Source organism: Pteropus vampyrus, unplaced genomic scaffold, assembly GCF_000151845.1.
Source record: "Pteropus vampyrus isolate Shadow unplaced genomic scaffold, Pvam_2.0 Scaffold768, whole genome shotgun sequence".
NCBI lineage: Eukaryota > Metazoa > Chordata > Mammalia > Chiroptera > Pteropodidae > Pteropus > Pteropus vampyrus.
Window position 1 is genome coordinate 45,124 of NW_011889549.1, and position 20,696 is coordinate 65,819.

General features: G+C 44.1%; 1 protein-coding gene across 1 annotated transcript; it reads right to left on the bottom strand.

The window, feature by feature from the left end:
- Positions 1-18,854: 18,854 nt before the first annotated feature.
- Positions 18,855-19,524, bottom strand: DEFB136 (defensin beta 136). The gene is made up of 2 exons (XM_023526260.1): positions 19,470-19,524; positions 18,855-19,009 (listed from the first exon to the last, which is right to left on the bottom strand). The coding sequence occupies exons 1-2, from the start codon at positions 19,522-19,524 to the stop codon at positions 18,855-18,857; spliced, it is 210 nt and encodes a 69-aa protein (XP_023382028.1).
- Positions 19,525-20,696: the final 1,172 nt, after the last annotated feature.

Here is a 20,696-nt window from a genome sequence, read left to right on the forward strand (position 1 = left end):
TTCGCAGTGGTTTCCGGAAAAACCAAGGCCTGATCACAGTCCAAAGTTTCTCAACTTCTCTGGTCTGTGGCCCTGAACTGGCCACCTAAAAGGTTTAATTTCACTAAGCCTTCCTGAAACTTAAAACGAGCCACACCCACTTTAAAAATAAGATAATTAAAATGACATCTGAGTGTAACCAAGCTGGGTTGATGGCCATGGCCCCAAGCCAGCAAGTCTCTGGGGCTGCTACACAGACACACACATGCGGAAGGTAAAGAGGTAGATGTAGAGCCAGGAGGGACTCGAGAGGTTGTCTCCTCTGGCGATGGCAGACACCAGGCATGCTGCTTCCAGTTCCCCTCTGTCGAGTATGGATTTAGGAACTTCTTCTTACTCTGCCCAGAGCATCCCCCAGGGAGCCACTATCGAAGGACCAGAGTCTGTGGAGATGCAACGATCCGCTACCCCTTATTCTACAGGGTGTGTGTTTGTGTGTGTGTGGTGCACCGAGGCCCGAGGAGGGGCCCTGCCCGCCGAAGCTGGCACAGCTAGTTAGTTAAGGCCCTGGGACTAGCACTCAGATCTCCCACCTCCCTGCTCAGTACCTTTCTCTACATCCCATGGGCCTTCCCTCTAGGGGAAGAATGAAAAGAAATAATCAGGTCTCACTGCTTACAGTGCTGCTTTTAAGCTCTGGTGTCTTGCATGTAGACAGTCTTAAAACACAAATGAGTCAAGACTTCCACGGAAGGAAACTCCAACACTGTCACTGAGAACAGAAATAGTCACGACCCTCCATGACTGCGACGCTAGTGACACCTACTGGAACACGCAGATGCTGCATGCGTGCAGGGCAGCCAGTCATTCCCTTCATTCCGATAACAGTCAATTTGGGCGAAACTTTTGAATGTGTGCAATTCTCTATGTCACTTATGAATATATGCACATGTAGAAAAACTTTAAAATATTTTTTCAAATGATAAATATAACTTCAAAATATCATTGCCTCTGGAGAGGGTAAGATTGGAGAGCATAGTAAGGGTTTTCATTCTATAATGATTAATTTTTTCCTTTAAAGAGATCTGAGGCCAATATAAAAAAGTATTAGCATCTATCAAATTTTGGAGGTGGTTCTATTGTAGTCTTCTTCTGCACTTATCTCTTTGTTTAAAAGTTTATAATAATAGTAATAATTATATGTTTATTATAGAGCACATAGTTCTAACATATTTATTATATAATATAACATATACTTATTACATAGAGTATAATTACATTTATGTAAGGACAATGAAAGATAAGGGTGTAAAATCTTGGGCCTGGTGGCAGCAGGGCAGTTCAAACAGCAAAAAGTTGTTGATACTTGCTGGCTGCTATTGTAGGTTTGCTGGAGGTGGTGCAATGCCAACACCCTTGCTCAAACACATGCCTCAGTGTGTCTCTCTTTATTTTGATTCTGGGTTTTTTTTTAACACTGCCCAAGCCCACTGAACTTACCTGTAAACACAGTTCAGAAGTTTAAAGGTGTTAACCCTTCCAGCAGCAGCCCTCAACCAATGGAAGATGGGAGTAAGTAAGTAAATATCTCAGTTGAATCGCCTTTTGTTGAAATGATCCAAGGCACATGCTTTATAAAGTTCTCCAAAGAATACTCTGCCTGACTGAGCCCCAGACAGTCGCAGTGGTTACCAGCTCAGTAATGCAATTTTGTTTTCCACTTTTACTTCCTAAATAAACTACTTGCACTTCAATCCTTCTCTCAGGCTCTGCTTTCAGGGAATTCAAACTAAGGCAAAATGACGGAATACGCAGAACGCATTATTTGAAGAGACAATGTTTGAAAAGATAATGTCTGAGAATTTTCCAGAATTAAAGACATATATCCCTAGATTTAAAACACAATTATAAACAGGATTAAAAACACTCTATTCCCAGACACATTGTAAAACATCAAAGATAAGGAGGAAAATCTCTAATGCAACTAGAAAGGATGGATTGATATAAAAAAGTATGGCAATTAGATTGAGAGCAAACTTTTCAACAGCTATAACAGCCAGAAGACAAAATAAGGCGCTAAAGAAAAAGGACTGGTTACCTAGAATTTTACAACCAGCTAAACTGTAATTTGAGACAACTGGTTTGGACCTAGGTGCAGGATTGGGGAACGATTTCTTCTTTACTAGTTCTGCTTGGTCTTGACACCTGCCTTGTGAGTAGAGGTTCTGTCTTGGACAAAGATTTGAGGGGGTGGTTGGTAGAGCCTGAGAGCTTTTGTCTTCACCTTCTGGTCCTAGGATCCCTGGTTCCCATCCCTCCAGGTAGTGAGATTTTGGTTTATGTTAGCAGCATCTGTGGATCTGCTCCCGTTTAAGAGCTTTGCCAGAATTTCTCCTTGGTTGTGGGAGTGAACGTCTTCATTGCTGTCCACAGATTGAATTCCCCTCCAGAGAGAGGAAGAAAAGTAATTGCAGTATTGCACAAGTTAATTTTTACTCTGCTTTGCCTCTCTAGGCCACAGTTTCCCAAACGGTAAAATAAAGGGAAAAAAAGATTGGCCCAAACTGATACTTTTTCTAGATCAGACTTCATGGGGGAAGGTTTCAGCCACACTCCCTGGGTTTTCTGCAGTGGTAGCTACTTTCTAGAACAACACAGGTAGAGTAATGCCCCTCCTTTACCACAGACACTAGGTAGGCCGGGTGTGGTGCTGATCCAGGTGACTTTCTTCCAGCTTGCTCCTGCTCCTGTTCCTTCGCCACCCCGCTGGGAAGATGAGAACCAGGCAGAGTCACAGATTTGCCATGGAAAACAAAATATTTATTTTCTTTCTCAGTTTTTATTTAGATCATAGGGTTTATGGTAAGCGGATTCTAGTGTTGCTGCTTTCTTAATAAAGTTAAAAAGCGTTTATAATCAAACTAGTCCTACATAAACTTACTTTTATTGTAAGACAATTTAGATAATGCTCCTTTAATTCCAGCTCTCTGTTTTAGCAGCAACCACTGCTGTCATTTTGGTGTGTGCGGCTTCCAGATCCCCACCCCTCCCCCCACATATATAAAGACATTACACACACACACGAATATGGCTAGAGATATAGATAAATATAGATAGATATCTATATCTCTATAGAAATATATATTTCCCTTTCTTGTTCCTTGTATAGCACAATACATATAAATTCTGCAATTTGGTATTTTATTAACTTACATATTTGGAAGAATTTTTCCATTTTGATAGTAATGTGTTTTTTTTTTTTTTTGTTATTTCTCACTGATACTTAGTATTTCAGAGCTTTGATATACCATACGATATTTAACCCCTCCTTTGTCAATTGATATTTAGGTGGTTTATAATTTTCGCTGCTGCAATAATTCTGCAGTGAACATTCTTCTATATCTCTCTGTGTACGTCTGTACTATATCTTGGGTAGATGTGAAAAGTTGACTTACCAGTGAAGAGAAGACACATTTAACTTTTCAACATTATACAACTTTCTTAATCAATGTATGAAAATATCCATTTCCTCATCCTTTCACCAAAAATGGTTGTTTTCAACCTTTTGAAAAATGTTTTCTCCCGACACTGTTTTCCTCCTTGGGTATCTCCCACTCCTTTTTGCCACCCTCTTTTCTTCCGGCCTATCAGACACAAACATTCATCACAGACTCATATTTCCTATTCGAGTCATAAAATTCCACGAACAATATCCATATGGTCAGAAACCATAGGGCGAAAAACGCTCAGATGGACATGCACAGTCTGTAAGATCACACACGCATGTCTTCACACACAACCACAGTCCTCTTTTCAGTCGAGATAAGAATATTGGTGGGAAAAGTGCTGCCGGACTATCTCATTTCCCGTGTGGGCGTCCCAGATAAGTGGCCTCACAGATCTGGACAATAATACCACGGCCTGACAGCTTCTCTGCAGCCCTCAGCCTACCCCCTTGTCATGGCTGTGCCCGGGCTGGGCCCCGGACGGGGACAGGGCGAACAGCTCTGAGCAGATGAGTGGGGTGGAGAGTCATGGCGACCTTGGAGGAGGGGTAAAACCCCATGATGTGGCGTTCATGGCTGGGGAATCACCTGGGTATGGTGATAGCAAATCACTGTAATTACAGTAACCACAGTGGGCCGAAGTTATCACTATGGCCTGGGAGGAGTGTTGGCAAAGTGGCTCAGCCTGAGGCAGAGACTCATGTGTGCAGACCTCCTTCCTCTCTTTCTATCATTCCCAGGCCACTCTGGGTAGCCAGACCTTCTCCCACCGATGTCTCCCTCCTTTCCCGCACCTCTCAGCCTGGCATTTCCAGCACTAGTTGATGAAGCCACAGGCTTTTCCCTGAGAAACAGTCTGAGCCTCTGCTCTCCAGATGGATGGAGATCCCAAACCCTGACATTTTTACTTTTTTATTTATTGAATGTTGCTGTCTTAACCACAGTAATAGCCACGGGACTGTGGTCCTGTCCTCAGATAAGAGGGGCCATAACTTGGTAGTGACCTTCCAGAACCTGTCCAGAAGGTCAAAGTCAGAGTGATGGGTCCAAGGCAGAATCCTGGAAAGAAATTTGGGGTTAAATATCAAATGTAAGGAAAACAAATGCACACAATAGGGCCAGAAGCAGGAGTGAAGCTGAAGTTGCAGAGCCAGGGACTGGGAGCTGGATCAAGAAGAGGCTTGAGCCGGATGAGAGGTTTGCAATGAGAGAGGTGGGTCAAGAAGAATAGCTGGAATATTTTTGGGTCATGGATTTCAAGTGTTCTGAACTGGGGAGTTCAATCGATCGTCCTCTAAAATGATGGCTTCAATTTTCACTACTCCCAGCAAAGTGTGACAGTTCCTGTTGACCAGCACTCTTGCCAATGCTCATTATTACAATTAAAAAATGGCATCTCGTGAAGACAGTGGTCCTAGAGGGTCTTAGGGGAATGTAAGTGCCCCCTTGTTCCAGTAGCCCCCAGTGGCTGGCATGTGCCAGACTCTCAGTGGGCATCAGCAGGAGGCTCTGCAAGGTTATCACCCCGACTGGTGGGCTGTCAGGCCTTGTGGAAAGAGACTCTGGAGGCCAGCCCTCTGTGCCCTTGCCCAGCTTCCCTAAAGAAAGGAGTGAGCCTTCCCTCTTAGAGCAGTCAGACAAATACACGGCCTGCTCTCCAGAACCAGAAACACAAGGTCCGGATTCTAGTCTGGAACAAGCTGTGTGCCCTTGGGCCAGTCATTGGCACTCTTCTTTCTCATTGTTTATGAACACGAGATGAGACATAAAACCACCTTCCAACTGATGGAGCTGTTGTTGGGGAAACAGGCATGTTAAAGCCAGGATATGGAAGAATAAAAGCCTTGAAAAAATGCAAGATGCTATGAGAGGTGTTTAGAAGGAGGTGGGTAAGATCTGGGCAACACAGGGGGTGAGAACTCCTGTCCAAGGTCCTTCCTGCTCCCTGACTGCCTGTCTCGCATCCAGCCTTTAAGAGAGAGTCACAGGGTCTGCCTTGGACATGACTCCTGGCCAAGTCCACACAAAGGTTCAAGAGAGTAAATTGGTCTGGTGCTTTCCAGAAAGATATAAGAAGTGAGCAGAAAGGGAGAGAGAGCATCCAGGGAGAGCATTTATTTGGGGGAGCTGCTAGGATGGCACATTGCCCAATCACTGGTACCCTCCCCTCTGGGGTCAGGGAGAGGCACAATGCAGTTCTCTCCTGGTGTTTGACAAATGTCCACTTGACAAAGTCTGCTTCTCCCTCTAGCGATTTCTGAAGTCAGCAGGTGGTTGAAGTGCCTGGGCACCAGGAATCACACTGAGTCCCGGCATGAAAGGAGAGGATGAGGCCAGGGGACCAGGAGGTCTATCTGGGTCCTGGGATCCAGCATGAGAGATCCCAGGGGCTCCCTGGGCTCTGTGACCCCGATGTGTACACCCAAAGTCTGAAGGCTGAGCAAGCCAGACGGAAGCGGACCTCCTCACCAGGACCACCGTATCGGAGACCAGACAGACCCAGATAATAAAAAGAACATATGTGTTGAGCGTTTACTACTGCTGGACATAAAGTACTATTTATCAATTTACTTGATCCTTACAACAGTGCTCTGAGAGAGTAACAATTATGTCCCCAATTTACATGAGGTAATTGGGGTCTGGAGAGGTTAGGTAACTTGCTTCATTTAAGATAACATGGCTGTGGGAAGCCAGTGGCCCAACTCCAGAACTTGTCCCCTGTGGGTGACAACATGAACCCCACCCTGGCTAGGGGAGCATCCCTGAAGCATTGGACCAGACTGGAAAATGGTACCAGAAAGCAAAGCCACCAGAGCAGTGACATGACCCAGCAGTTTCCTGGGGCCGTCGCCTGCATGAGCGGGTCTCCCCTGAGCTCCCTGCAGGTCCCTCTGTGGTCACACTCGACACTGTCAAGGACACTGAAAGTAGACGGTGACAGAGACTTTAATTCCTGAGCTGGATTAGTGATTCACTGGGCTGGACTGAGAAAATCAGCACAGGCAAGAATGGGACTTTTCTTTCAAGGGGCAATGGGAGCCTCTCTCTGTCCTTCTGTGCCTATCTAAGTTCTGGCTGCCAGTGGTAGCTGCCTGGTACCCAAGTGCAGCTCGTGTAGGCCAAGCCGAGAGAGGTGGAGGCTGCAGGAACCCCCAGAACAAGGCCAGGGCTGATCTGAAGGCTGTGACTGACACTCCACAGAGCCCCAGACTGTGCCAAAGTAACCAGAGCTCAGGCCAGCCTCTGCCTCCAGGCTCCTTCCCCCCTCGAGTCCCAGGGAGGCCCAGCAGCTGATAGGAGCTGGGTCCCGCAGATGAAGTCATCTGTTTTGGTGCCAGGGAAGGGAAGGGCTGGGGCGAGCAGGCGGAGGGGCCACAGGGCCCGTGTTCTGTCTGCTTTTCCCAGGCTGGCGCCACAGGTTGGAAAGCCTGAGTCTTATCTGAGGAGTGCCCATTGTGGAGGGCGGGTTGGTGGTGGGTGGGGTGGGGGCCTCAGGAGGGCAGAGGGCTGCAGAGGAGCAGCTGTGTATTGTTAGCAAGTCAGGGAGAGAAAATGAGAGTTCAGCTGAAATGTCAGGGACGAGGGAATTTGTAGGTCTCTTGCAAATTTTGTCTAGCTGATACTGTGGAAGATTCGATCGTGATCTGATGTGAGCACTCCTTTTGACCACATGCCCTTCTACAGGACGCGGACGACATTCCAAACTGTGAACCCCTTTGCCTTGCTCTGCAGGCACTTCTGTCATTCGTCACTGTCATTGAGGGAGCCCCATGAGGTTCACAAGTTTCCACTCTGGACCTCAGCAAAGCTTGGGTTTCGGATTCGTTCTTATGAAGAGAGATGTGAGCACGCTTCCTAGTGTCACTGAATTTTTTTGAAAATTGAAGTTTAGTGTAAAGTAGACAAATCTTATGTGTACAGATCGAAGCAGTTTGACGAATGGATCGACCGTGTAAACACCCCCGAGATCCAGCCGTAGCCCCGTCTCTCTGAGCTCCTGCCTTGTCACTGTCCACCCAACTGCCACCACGACTTCTGCCGTGGTTTTGAGTGTTCTTGTGATTCATGTAAGTGGAATCGGCTAGCTCGCTCTTTTGTGTCTGGGTCCCTTTTTCATCTTATGTCTGGGAGACTCACCCTAGTCTTGTCTTATGGCGAGTAGCAGTAGTTCATTCTTTTTCTTTTCTAGTGAACTTTCTTTTTCGGAGAAGTTTTAGGTTCATAGCAACGTTGAGCAGAAGGTAGAGTTCCTATGTGCCCCCCGGCCCCACACGCTCAGCCTCTCCCATTTTCTACATCCCCCATCAGAGTGAGACATTTGCCACACAGGTGAACCCACATCGACACATCATTATCACTCAAAGTCCACAGTTTATATTAGAGTTCACTCTGGGTGTTGTATATTCTGTGGATTTAGACAACTGTATAAAGACATGTATCCATCACTATCGTATCATACAGAGTATTTTCACTCTGTTAAAAATCCTCTCTGCTCTGCCTATTCATTCGTCCTTCCCCCAGCTCATTCTTTTAGTATGGTAAAACAGCTCAATATTCCACAATGATTTATCTATTCGATCGTTGATGGTCATTTCCAGGATTTGGCTTTTAAGCACAGAGCTGCTGTGGACGTGCCCATGCATGTATTCTGGAGGACGTATGCACCAGTTTCTGCTGGATTTGCTCTGGTTTCTCGCTGGGATTTTATTTTGCAGTTCCCTGACAGCTAAGGAAACTGAGCATCTTTTCATGTGTTTCTTGGCCATCTGACCTTCTCATTTGCAGGGTCATTTTTTAAATTTAGGTATTAATTTTTCTTGGATATCAGACTTTACAAAAGCATCTATTATTTTAGATACAATTGTAAAAGTTGTATTCTTTTTGTACCTGAAAGTTTAGTTTTTCATACAGCAACATTTTAAGAAGGTGCTAAGCCTCTTAAAGGAAAAAGAGGTGAAGATCTAGACCTCGTCCACACTAAGGTTCCCAGCCCTGATCCCAGCAGCAGCTGGACGAGGAGGAGATGTGGACAGAAAGGGAAATTTGACGGGGGGTCGAGGGAAGGAATTCTTAATATATGGCTGCATTTTAGCTTCAAGGCGGCTCAATGTGTTTGAGTAAAAAAGTTTCCAAGGCTAGATATAGGTGAAGTTTTTGACACAAATGGCAAAAACCCTTCCCCAGAGGTGACAGTTGGTTTATGTCCAGAAGGCCAGTCTGAAATGGGCGCTATAAACTGGGTGGATTCCCATTGGCATCCTATTCAATATCTTTAGACCTTTCTATTTAATATCTTTAATTTTTTAAAGCCCAGGGATAATAGAAGAATGAGCCCATTCAGGATAAGGACACCCACTGGCGGAAGACCAGACTGACCAGAATTGCGGTGGTCAGGATGAGGGGAAGCGCCACCTGGGCCCAGGTCCTGGCCTTGCCGCATGGTTAAGGATGGGGCCATTAGGGAACAGAGAAGCCGGAGATGAGCTCTTGATGGGAGGTGGACGAGGGCAGGCAGAGCCCTGGAAAGTGGAAGCAAAGAGCAGCAGAGGAAGAATCACCGATTAGCTGGAACCCTTGATTAGTGGAGCATAAGGGAAACTGAGTCCAGCACTGGCTGAATCTCTTGGACTATACTGAAGGCCCATCTTGGCATTCTTGGCCAGACAGGGAAAACGTTCACCACTAGGGGCTCTGCCCTCATGACCTAATCACCCCCCGAAGACCCCACTTCCTAATACCATCACTTTGGCGGTTAGGAATTCAATGTATGAATTTTGGGAGGAATACAAACATTCAGTCTACAATAGTACTTGTGCTAATTTCAGGTAGACAGGTAATAAAATACTTATCTCATGTTTTCTTCTAGTGCTGGATGGATTCCCCTTCTTATCTTTACAACTTTAATCCATTTGGAGTGTATCCTACTATAATGCATGAGGTAAGGATCCATCCTTATAATATTTCCAGATGGCTCTCTAGTCTTCCTGATGCCATTTATTAAATAATACTTGATTAGATATCCTTCTTATCATTTCTAAATGTTCATTTATATTGGGTTCATATCTTGACTCCAGTGATAGGTCTAGTCATGTGCCATTATCACACTGTTTTAATTATTGAGACTAAATAATAGGTTTTAATATCCAGAAGATCTGCTTGTTAGGGTTCCTCTCCTTCAGAATTTCCAATGAGATTCTTACTTTTAATTATTTTCATATGAGCTTTAGAATTAGCTTGTTTGATTCTAAACTTTTCCACATTTTTGATGAGGTCACATTCAATTTATAGGTTCCTATTGAACCTTCTTATCTAAGAATATGGAGAATCTTTCCATTTGCTCAAGTCTTCTTTTGGGCCTCTTACTAATGATTCAAAGTATTTTAATGTAGGTATTTCACATTCCTTGTTAAGTTTACTTCTACGTATTTTATTTTTTGTTTGCTATTGTAAGTAGGATCTTTTCTTTCACTGCATAGCCTAGCTAGTTGTTTGTATTGGCGATCTTTATTTAAAACGATAACCATGTGGCTGGGTTGTTTTGAAGATTAGAAACATTATATAAGAAAACGCTAAGCAGGTACCTTGGAACATGTCTTTTCTGATCTCTCATCAAATAGAACTTAGGTATACACCTGACATGGGCCATTAATTCATACTGTCAACTAATAGATTCAGATGTACTCAACATCTATTGAACTTATACGATATGCCAGACATTGTGCTAACCACATCAACTTATTCATGGCCTATTGTGTGATTATTATTTTTCCATGTACACACTAGTAACTGAATTTAAGTGCTTTTCCTAATATCACTCAGCTAGTAAATGACACATTGGACCTCAGTGCAGCGAGGGTGCATCCAAGTCCATAACATTTCAGTGCTGTTCTCTTCACTGACTCTCTGACATGGTTTTTTGCCCTCTCTTTGTTTTCCAAATTAGTTTCTCTCCTTTTACATACATTTTTAGGTACAATTAAAAAACTTCAATTCCAATTGATACATTTCATCGACTTAGCTTTGCTAATGATTTCCACTTCTTAAACAGTAAGAAATAGATTTCTTTTACAAAATCGGATTAAATATGCTCCTTTCCCCGTTCCAGCCCCCCGGCCCCCAAAAGCCAAACAAACAAACAACAAACACACGCAATGTACAGTTTCATCTCTCTGGCTCCTACTGTGTGATGTGAGGTTTATATCTAAGTTCACACTTTTCCAGTTTTCTGTCCTACTCTTCCAAAAGCTGTGAAAGTCACCTCCTATAAGTGGAAAAGTAGCGTGAGCGGTCTTCTTGGCCCTGGAAAGACCCACAGGATGGGAGAATAGAGAAGAATTTCGCCACCTGCACAAACTGGAAAAACAGGCGAGCTGCGCCCCTAGTGGTGAACGCAGAAATTCTAACTACCAGTCTCCCGCTCTAGGCGCTTTGGCTTTTCTTCTCGCAGTGCCGTGGTCACTTGCAGGCCATTTCATTCAGTGCCCCCCTGTGAGGAGAGCTAGACCTGAGAGCTTCCTGAGGCTCTTAGGAGCTTTTCCATGACTCGAGCCTCTTTTGTACTATCATCAGATTGCATTTAATTTTGGTCCAATTTCTTTCTAGCCCTACACAGGTTGGCATGTATTCATTTTCCACAATAGGCAAGTTTGAAAAAGATTTTTAAACTTTTAATTGTGGCCATCATTTTGGCCAGCTCCCTTCCCTAAATACACGTGATGGGGAGCATGCAGCACTGGGTGGCCTCTCAGAAGACCTTGGGCCTTTGCTGATTCCTGGTCTCCCTGGTAGTGACCTTGGGCAAGCCAGCCCTGCCCCGCCGCCCCCAGGCCTCAGTTTTCCGACTGTAGAGATGATTTCTAAGGGCTTTTCCAGATGCGGGCATCAGAGCGTGTTTTCAGATGAGGGAGGTGCCTTGGGCAGAAGGTCACTGCTTCACTGGCCGCTGCTTCACTGGCCACTGCTTCACTGGCCACTGCCTCACTTGGTCAACGTCCCACCTGCTCTGTGATTCCTCCCCCAATCCATGGTCAGGACAGTAAATGCTGTGATCCTTGGCTTGAATTCTTTCCCCCTCATAATTACTTGTTTTTTTTGATGATTAAATTGGCACATCATTTTCTAATTTTTTTTAAAAAAAGTATTTTTTCAACTACAGTTGTATTAGTTTCTGTTGTACAACGTAGTGATTAGATATTTATATAAATTACGAAGTGATTACCCTGATAAATCTAGTACCTATTTGACACCATACATAGTTATTACAATATTATTGACTATATTCCTGATGCTATACTTTATATCCCCATGACTATTTTGTAATTACTAATTTGTACTTCTTAAACCCTTCCTTTTTTTCACCCATCCCCCCAAACCCTCTCTCATCTGGCAACTATCAAAATGTTCTCTGTATCTATCAGTTTTGTTTATTTTGATATTTAGATTCCGCATATAAGTAAAACCATATGGAATTTGTCTTTCTGTCTGACTTATTTTACTTAGCATAATACCCTCTACATCCGTCCATGTTGTTACAGATGGCAATATTTCATTTTTTAACTGAGTAATGTTCCAGTGTATATGTGTACCACTTCTTCTCTATCCATTGATTTATCGATGGACACCCAGCTTGCCTCCATATCTCGGCTATTGTAAATAATGCTGCAATGAACATATAGATGCATGTCTTTTCAAATCAGTGTTTTAGGTTTTTTTCGGATAAATACCCAGAAGTGGAATTACTGGGTCCTTCTTTAAGAGAAAGAAGGACTTATATCAGTCTGTTTTGTCTGGTTTAAGTATTGCTAACCCAGCTTTTTTTGTTTGTTTCCATTTTTATAAAATATCTTTGCCATCCCTTTACCTTCAGCCTCTGTGTCTTTCCATCTGAACTGAGTCTCCTGTCGGCAGCATATGTAAAGGTCTTGCTTTCTTATCTATTTAGCTACTCTATGTCTTTAGCATTTCATCTATTTGTATTTAAAGTAATTGTTGCTAGAGATGTAGTTATTGCCATTTTATTATTCGTATTTTTGAGATGTATATTTTTTCTTCTTTTTCTTAAAGAAGTCCCTCTAACATTCTTTGTAATACCGGTTTCAAGGTGATGAACTCTTTTAACTTTTTCTTGACTGGGAAGCTCTTCATCTGTCCTTCGATTCTAAATGATAGCCTTGCTGGGTAGGGTAATCTTGGTTGTAGTTCCTTGCTTTTCATCGTTTCGAATATTTCATGTTTGGCTTGAATTTGTATGTGGGCTCTGACTCCCCCTTGCTGTGTTGCTAAGACTACAGCTTTAATCTCTCTGCGCCTTTATTTCTGTAAACTGTCTTGTTCTGTAAACAGAGGTTACAGAGCACTCTAGAGAGTGGACGTTATTGTGGAGAAACCACAGCACAGAGGGCGCTCTGCCGTTATCAATATACTTTGCTTTTTATTGAACGCTGACTCGGTGTCCATCATTGTGCCGATCACGAGGACTTAAAAGAAAAAGAAAAATCTGTCTGACTGTCAAGCAGCAAACTGGGGCACCGTTTGCTAGTGCTCCCAGCAGCTGAGGGCTGTAGAGAGGGAGCAAAATGAACAGAGTCTGCCACCTGGTGGCAGGAACGAGTCTTACACCATAAGGGATGCTTCGTTCAACAGCTAAGCTGCAAGGGAAACAGGCCGAAAAGGGGAAGAAAGGCTGGCCAACCCCTTCAGATAAATCTGACACACAGAATAGCAGGAACTGTTGGATAAATGAAAGCTGTTTTTGTCTTAATATGACCTGATTTCCTTCAGCCCTGTAATCTATTTAAACTTATCTATATGACAGGCCATGCTTATTTATTTAATCATTATGAGACAGCTATTTACTGTTTTAAAAGATGAACAATTTAATAGCATTTCGTGGCACTCATTTTTCCCTCCTCCTCTCTCATCTTCCCCATGTTGAGCTCGAGTGTGTACACATCACAATATGGTATAAGGAGGTGGTTAGAAAAAGCAGTGGGATGGAAGTCAGCACACCCAAGTTCTCGTTTGGGCTCTGTCATTAACTTAGTGACAGGCTTATGGCTCGGCTATGTCACTATGGCCATGGAAGCTTGATTTTAAAGCAGATAAAGATCATTTCCTCAATGTATTTGTACACTCAAGTGTATTAGAAGTCCTACAAATCGATACCAAAATGACAAACAGCCCAATCAAAAACGACAAATGATTTGAACAGGCACTTCACATTTGAAGCTCTCTGGATGGCCAATAAGCATGTAAAAAGATGCTCTCAACACTGTGCTTATTAGAGAAATGCAAATTACAGTAACAACGAGATACTACTACACATCCATCCACCAGAATGGTGAAAATTTAAAAGACCCATATTGCTAAGTTGGTTGACTGGCTTTTTGTAGAGTAACCTGCTCCAGTTTTAGAAAACAAAACTTTGAGACTTCTTTACATGCAGCCTTAGAAACCAGGGTGAGGGACTTGGGTGAACATCCAGGTCTCATGGTCATTGCTTCCTATGTTCCCCACCTGTACTGAGTCCAGCCTGAGTTAAGAAGCCAGAACCCAGAGGCAACCTGAGGTCTCTGATAGTCAAGTCATTGTCACTTCAGCAAGTGGCCATTGGCATTACGTGTTGCAACCCCACACTCAAGGACTGGCCCTGCTGGTGAAATATGCTGTAAATATGAGGCACTTGAATTTTTCTGGGGGGAGGGTGCAGGTAAGGAACTGTTACTGTCACCAACTTTGTGGTGGTGTGGTTGCTCTTGTCCCTCAGAAGACCAAGCCTGGGCTCTGTCAGATGAACCAGGATAGTCCTTGATTTGAGAAAAAAACTGCTCACACACCCAAATCAAACCACAAGCATATGTAGAAGGCACTATTGTTTCAACAGGATGATTCAAAGGTCATCCGTATCTTACGGAGTCAGAACCTCTCTGTTGGTGGTTTGTGGAGAAGACCTGAGCAGCAGAGGTTGTTGCCTGGGTTTCGTGACTAGGATACCCCACCTGGATCGGACAGGCGGGCCTCACTACTGCTTTGCAGTCACTCTGGAGGAGAAAAATGCAGGGCATGCAGCCTCTGAATTGCTGTGGCTGACTGTACTCCCCAACAAGCCAGACTTGAACTCTGGTATCTGTCTGTGGTCCCCCAGCCATGTGACACTCAGTCTTATCTGCTGGGATGTCTGGGTGTGTGCCCAGCACAATGGGCCATCATCATGGAGACTGGAGACATGTGACCCCTGCTAAAGGCTGGTCTGAGGAAACTTAAGAGTCCTCTGCTCTTGTGCTGGAACTCTGACCACCCCAGGGTGGGAAGCAGCTAGTCTTGTTAATAGAATTCTTCTTTAATCAATGTCTGCACAATCCCAGTGATGGGAGACATAATAACGATCTCGGGGGGACAATAGGACCTGTTTCTACTGTGCAGAATTCTGGCTCCATGACCCAGTTGCTCATCTCAGGCCCCATGACCCAGTTGCTCATCTCAGGCCCCATCCCATCGTTCCCAGACTGTTGGTCAGAGAGGTAAGGAATGGATTCTGAGAAGGACACCGCAGAGCCAGTGCTTCATGCAAGAGCGTTCCCCACCTTTCACCCTCTCTCACCCTCCGGCCTCGAATCCCACTAAGAACAGTTTTTGGTGCCCTTGAGATGCAAATGGGAGAAAAGATGGGAAGACTGGGGATGGTTCAGTTAAGCTGGGAATGAGGGCCAAAGAGAGAGAAAGTTCTGTTGGGGTGAAGAGAGGAGTCTGAAGAGGGGTGTGGAGTTGGAGCATATGTGAACACTGATGGGCACAGAAACTGGCGTTGGGGAGAGTTGCTTTGGCTCAAGATCTGAACCCTTTTAATTCAAGAGACATAGGATTGGAATTTTTCTATCATTATTATTTGACAGCTAATTGTACTTTTTTCCTTTTTTTTTTTTTTTTAATGTAACGGAGAGACTGGCCCAAATGGGAGCACAGAATTGGTAAATGATGTAGTTTCTGCTTTCATTCCATCAGGGCGGCTGTCTTCCTGTCGACTCTTTTTTTCTCTAATTTTCTCTTTGCTTTCATATAGAGCTCACCAGATTTCCAGTGTACTCTGCAGGTCATCTCCACCTTGGCTCCAAAGCTTTACGTGTCAAAGATACTGTATTGTACACTTAAAATTTGTTAAGAGGGTAGATCTTAAGTGTTCTCATCTTACACACACACATGCGCACACATGCACACATGCACAGACACACACATGCATGCACACACACGCACACACACACACAGACACATGGGCGCACACACTCACACTCACAGTGACTATATGAGGTAATAGACACATGAATTAGCTTGGTCGTGGTTATTATTTCACCATGTGTAGCAAAGCATCAAGTTGTACAACTTAAATATATACAATTTTAAATTGTCAATTATACTTCAGAAAAGCTGGGGAAAAAACGTCTCATGTCATAGGAAAGCCTGCAATCACTTCATGGATTACTATAAGAACTGTTAGCTTGTGTCGTGATTATTTATGAATTCATTTCTCTAAATAACTGAGCATCTTGAGGCTAGAGACCATCTTATTTTCTTCTTTGCACACTCTCCAGGAGGAGTCTGGAGTATGTCTGGCCAGAGGGAAAATGTTGGTTTTCATAGTCCAAATTGATACATTCACAAACCTCCTGGACTCAGCTCTCCTCATGGTGCGTAAAAGGATGTGGGTAAGAAGGGACTCTGCCTCCTCAAAAGAAACTTCCAATTCCTTACTTATAGGCTGTACTTGGTTGCTAGTGTTCCCCTCAATTCTATTCACTTGGAACTTCAGAATGTGGCCTGATTTGGAAATAGGGTCGGCGTAGAAGTAATTAGTTGAGATGAGGTATACCGCATAAGGGTCAGCCCTAAATCCAGTGACTGGAGTCCTTGTAAGAAGGCCATGTGAAGCTGCAGTGACCCACTCAGATGAGTGAGAAGAACAGATGAAGACAGATACGGAGATGGAAGTGAGGCAGCTTCAAGCCAAAGACCAATGTCAGCAACCATCGGAGGCTAGAAAGAAACAAAAGAGGATTTTCTCTAGAACCTTGAGAGGGAATACGGTACAGCCGATATCTTGATCTTGGACTTCTTGCCTCTAGAGATGTGAAAGAATAAATCCCTGTAGTTTTAACCCGCCTAGTATATGGTAATTTGCTATGGCAGACCCAGGAACCAACACATAGCCAACACTTTAAACCTCTGTGTTCATTTCTGAAAAAAGAATTATACAGTAAGGTTATGATATTGAGCGGTTGGGTCTGATTCTGCCTCCGAGATCTGCTTTCCCTTCGCATGTATGGATGCCCGTTCTGATTCCTGCCATCACCACTGTACTGGCTTCATAGCGTATGTCAGTTAGGGGTCAGGGGTGCTGCTGGTCTTTGATGCCTTTCTCCAAGGTCGGTACAAGCCTTCCCTTTATGTACTGGAACCTAGCTAAGGCAATATCAGAATATTTGAGCTAGATGACACAGTGCCCATCATTTTACATACATAATTCCATACACTATCCCATTTAATCCTAAAATGACTGTACGATCAGAAAGAGCTCTCAGTATCATTCAGATTTCTTGGTTTCCAGTAACTGACATTAGCTCTGGACATTTTTAAACTGAAGAAAATGTACTAGAAAGATATCTGTGCCTCATAGAACAGGTTTGGAATACAGACATAAACAAAGGAGTCCTGAAGGGCCATGCTGTGGGATCGTGGTCCTGAATTAGTCTGCCATACCAGGGTGAATTGATTCTCCAGCAGAACCAATGTAGCGACAGCGTTCACTCAAGTCCAATTCTTGGGGACAGACATCATTTTGCTAATCCTAAATCATAGGCTTCTCCGGCAGCCCAAGGCTGGCCCCTCTGCCTTCATCAGAGGGAGTGGCTATTACCTCAGAGGTTGTACCCATGGAGCCACAAGGTGAATATACAATGGCTTTTGTGTGTGACAATTCAGCACTCTTATTTATTTCACGAAAGAGTGGGTTTTCAGCAAGAATAACTTTGAACTTTCCAGTCTTACCTCCTAAGCTGCGCTGAAGAAAACCAAAGTTTGTGTCATGTGTCTCGTCTTGCATCCCATCGTCAAAGTTAGAGCAATCCCTCACTCCCGGCTGGGGTAATCATGGCCTTAGGAACCGTAAGCAAATGGTAAGGATTTTTAGTGTTTTGGGGGGTTGTGGACCCTTTTGAAATCTGGTAAAAAAATATTTGCTTTTTCCCTTCCCCCATTTTTTTAAATTTTCTGTTTTAACTTAATTTCATTGCATTTATATTACTTTGTGAGCTTTTGCATCATTTCTCCTTTTCTTTCGGTTAGGGGGTGGATTTAAATTAGCAAATACAGGTAGGTACCTGGCACCACAGTACCTCTCTAGACACAATCCACAATCAATGCCCTGGGGAGGCTAGCCCTGTGGACGTGTGACGACTTCCGGTTTTCTTTTTTGTTAGGGTGTTCGAGATTAGAGGGTCTGGAGGGGTCTGTCTGAGCAGGCAGGTAATCTAGAGGAATGGAGCACTGCTTAGCATTCCATCAGAGGTATTCAGTGTTTCCTTCAGACACATCCTTGGAGAAGGAAAGCCCTGAAACTCAGCGGCATTTCTTTTTTCTGAGGAGATAATGACAAGGGTCTTGATGAAGATCTATGACCTCTGCCTCTGGGCGGGGACACAGAAGTGCTGTTGGAACAATGCTGCAGACAGCTCTACCTTTTGTGTGGCTCTGTGTGGCTCATTTCATCCACTGCGGTGAAGGGCTTGTTTCATGAATCTAGTTGGATCTTTGATTCCTCATTGGGCTTCAGTCTACAATCACTACAAACTGCAACCAATACTTTCAGCTAAATTCCTATGCTTAGTAATTGAGAGAGGGTCTAACTCAACCACGAAGACACTGGTTCAAGATTGTCTGGGTTCAAATCCAGTGCTAACTAACTCTTACTACTTGTGTGATCTTGGAAAAGTTTCTTCATCTGCAAAATGGGAGAAATAATAAATTTTGTCGTGAGGATAAAGTGATTTAATATATGTAAACCGCTTAAAAGTGTGACTGGCACACGGTAAGCTACTGCTATTAGGCTCAGGCAATGTGATATCCTCTAGCGTGCAGTCATGTATTAATCAACTAAATCTGAATTTGAAATAGAGATTAGTGATTGGAAATGGGAGAACAGGAAATTCATTTTGCTGCAGTGTCTGTTTACAAAATACTTCTGAAAATTTGCCAGTAAATTGGCCAGAATCTGGCCCTCAACAGCTACCCAAGGCTTGTTAATAATGTTTACACACAGGTAAGGAATTTTGTTTTCTCAGCCATTCACATATCCTTTTAATTGGACCCATGAGATGAGGGTCATTGCTCATTGAGCAGGTAAGGTTTGTGTTTCGCCACTTTGCAACAAGACATCACGTTGTGACAGAATGCAATCCATTTCCATCCGAGTTTACAGCCAAGGAAACATTTGCCACCACGCAAAGTGCAGGTATATATTTCTGCTCCATCAGTTTTTAAAAAACCATTCCCTGAAAGAAAGAAAAGAAAAGAAAAGAAAAATCAGTCTTCAAGAAGCTGGGAGAAATTCTAGGTCTGCCCTCTCTCCCTAGTGGATGGTTTATTATTTTATGATTTACTTTTTGGATTCTGTCCTTTTTACCTCCTAACCACATCTCAGTGAGGACGGCCGAGTCTGAGGCTAATCAGAGGAGAATGAAGGGAAATAGGAATTTGGATAGCTCAATAGTGACATGATTGTCTTGAAGCTGGCCCCCCTCTCTCAAGCTGCAGCAGACCTTTAGGATGTAGCAACAGATGAGCAGGGCTGGAGACCACTAACATACATCCCCAGCATGCAGGTCCATCTGTTATTGGTGTCCTCCTGCTGGGCTTATGTCCATAGGGGTTTTTAAGTGCCTTAGTCCTTGGAAGAAAACCCCACTTTCACAATCAGACCTGTACCCACCATCTTACCTGAAGGCAATGAGATCACCAGGAGGAAGAGTAACCCAGAGAGACAGAGCCTCATCGTTGAGGAAGGCACAGAGCTGGGACTTCCTGCAGGTGGCTGGCTGCCTGGGAGGCTCCTTTATAGAGCTGGGCGGGGCTGGCCGGGGCTGGCCTCCTTCTACCTGGAAGGGCACCCAGAGGAGAAAGCCTTCTTCAGGGTTAGAAAAAAGAGTCCCTGGGCCATTCCATGTTACTTCTTCTTCTATAAATCGTGGGAGAAAAAGGGACTCAGTCAAGGCAGAACAGGAGCAGAGACCAGTTGTCATGCCTGGGCCTGAACATTTTCTCTATAACTTCAAATGTAAACTGATAGAAAAATGGCAGGGAAAGGGTCAACTTTGTTTCTCCTTTTTCTGAATCCCACTGAGAACACCGGAGCCCAGAGTAGCGATGTCATAAAACATAGATGTCGTTTAAGGCCAGAAAGGATGTGAGCAAGAACTTGCAGCGCTGTAAGAAACAAAGGGTCTCAAGGTGTCGACTGTTGGTTGCCCTGATCGGGATTTCTGGTGGGTGCTCAGGCAGTGGAGAAGACTTCTCTCTGGTGGTCAGATTTAGTTGCCTGGCCGGAGGCTTGTGCTATGGGGACCCTCTCCCCAGAAAAAGTTCACCAAGGGGCTTTGCTTTCCAAAAGGCTGGTATGAAATGGTGGCTAGAATTTGGGAACTTTAAGGGTTATGGAAAAGGTCGTCTGCTTGGAGTGAGTGGGTTGGAACTCCCTCCCGGTCTGTCACAGGAAGAGCCAGTTCGGTGCTGTGTTCAGGGTTGGATGCCCTGTGTCGGGAGTGGAGCGAGGCCATGCTTCCCTGGAGCTATAGGGATGCAGCCCTGGGGAAGGGTCATTAGGTCTGTCCCCGCTAAAGTGGTGGGGGACTGAGAGTTGAAAAGATACTAATACTGGTTTTATTCTTGCGCCTTGAGGCAGCCTTGTTCCCAAGTGGCCCACGACCGTAGGATTCTGAGTCTGTAAAGTGGCAGTAGAGCATGGTTTTATTGGTTACGCTCTGTTTTGCAGTCACATGCCCTTGGATAAATTATTTAGCATTTCTGAGATCCAGTTTCCTTTTCTCAAAATGTGCATCGTAAGAGGGTTTTTTGAGGATGAAATGAGATAAAGCTTACGAAACGCGACACGCTCATTCTGATATAGATTAGGCTCCTCCTCCTTCATTACTGTTAGTAAATCTCACC

Bases quoted from the DNA above. Each gene is read 5' to 3' on its own strand.
- DEFB136 (XM_023526260.1), bottom strand. From the start codon at position 19,524: ATGAGGCTCTGTCTCTCTGGGTTACTCTTCCTCCTGGTGATCTCATTG. The intron at 19,010-19,469 runs GTAAGATGGTGG...ATGGTTTTTTAA, and splicing joins GGTGATCTCATTGCCTTCAG to AAACTGATGGAGCAGAAATA.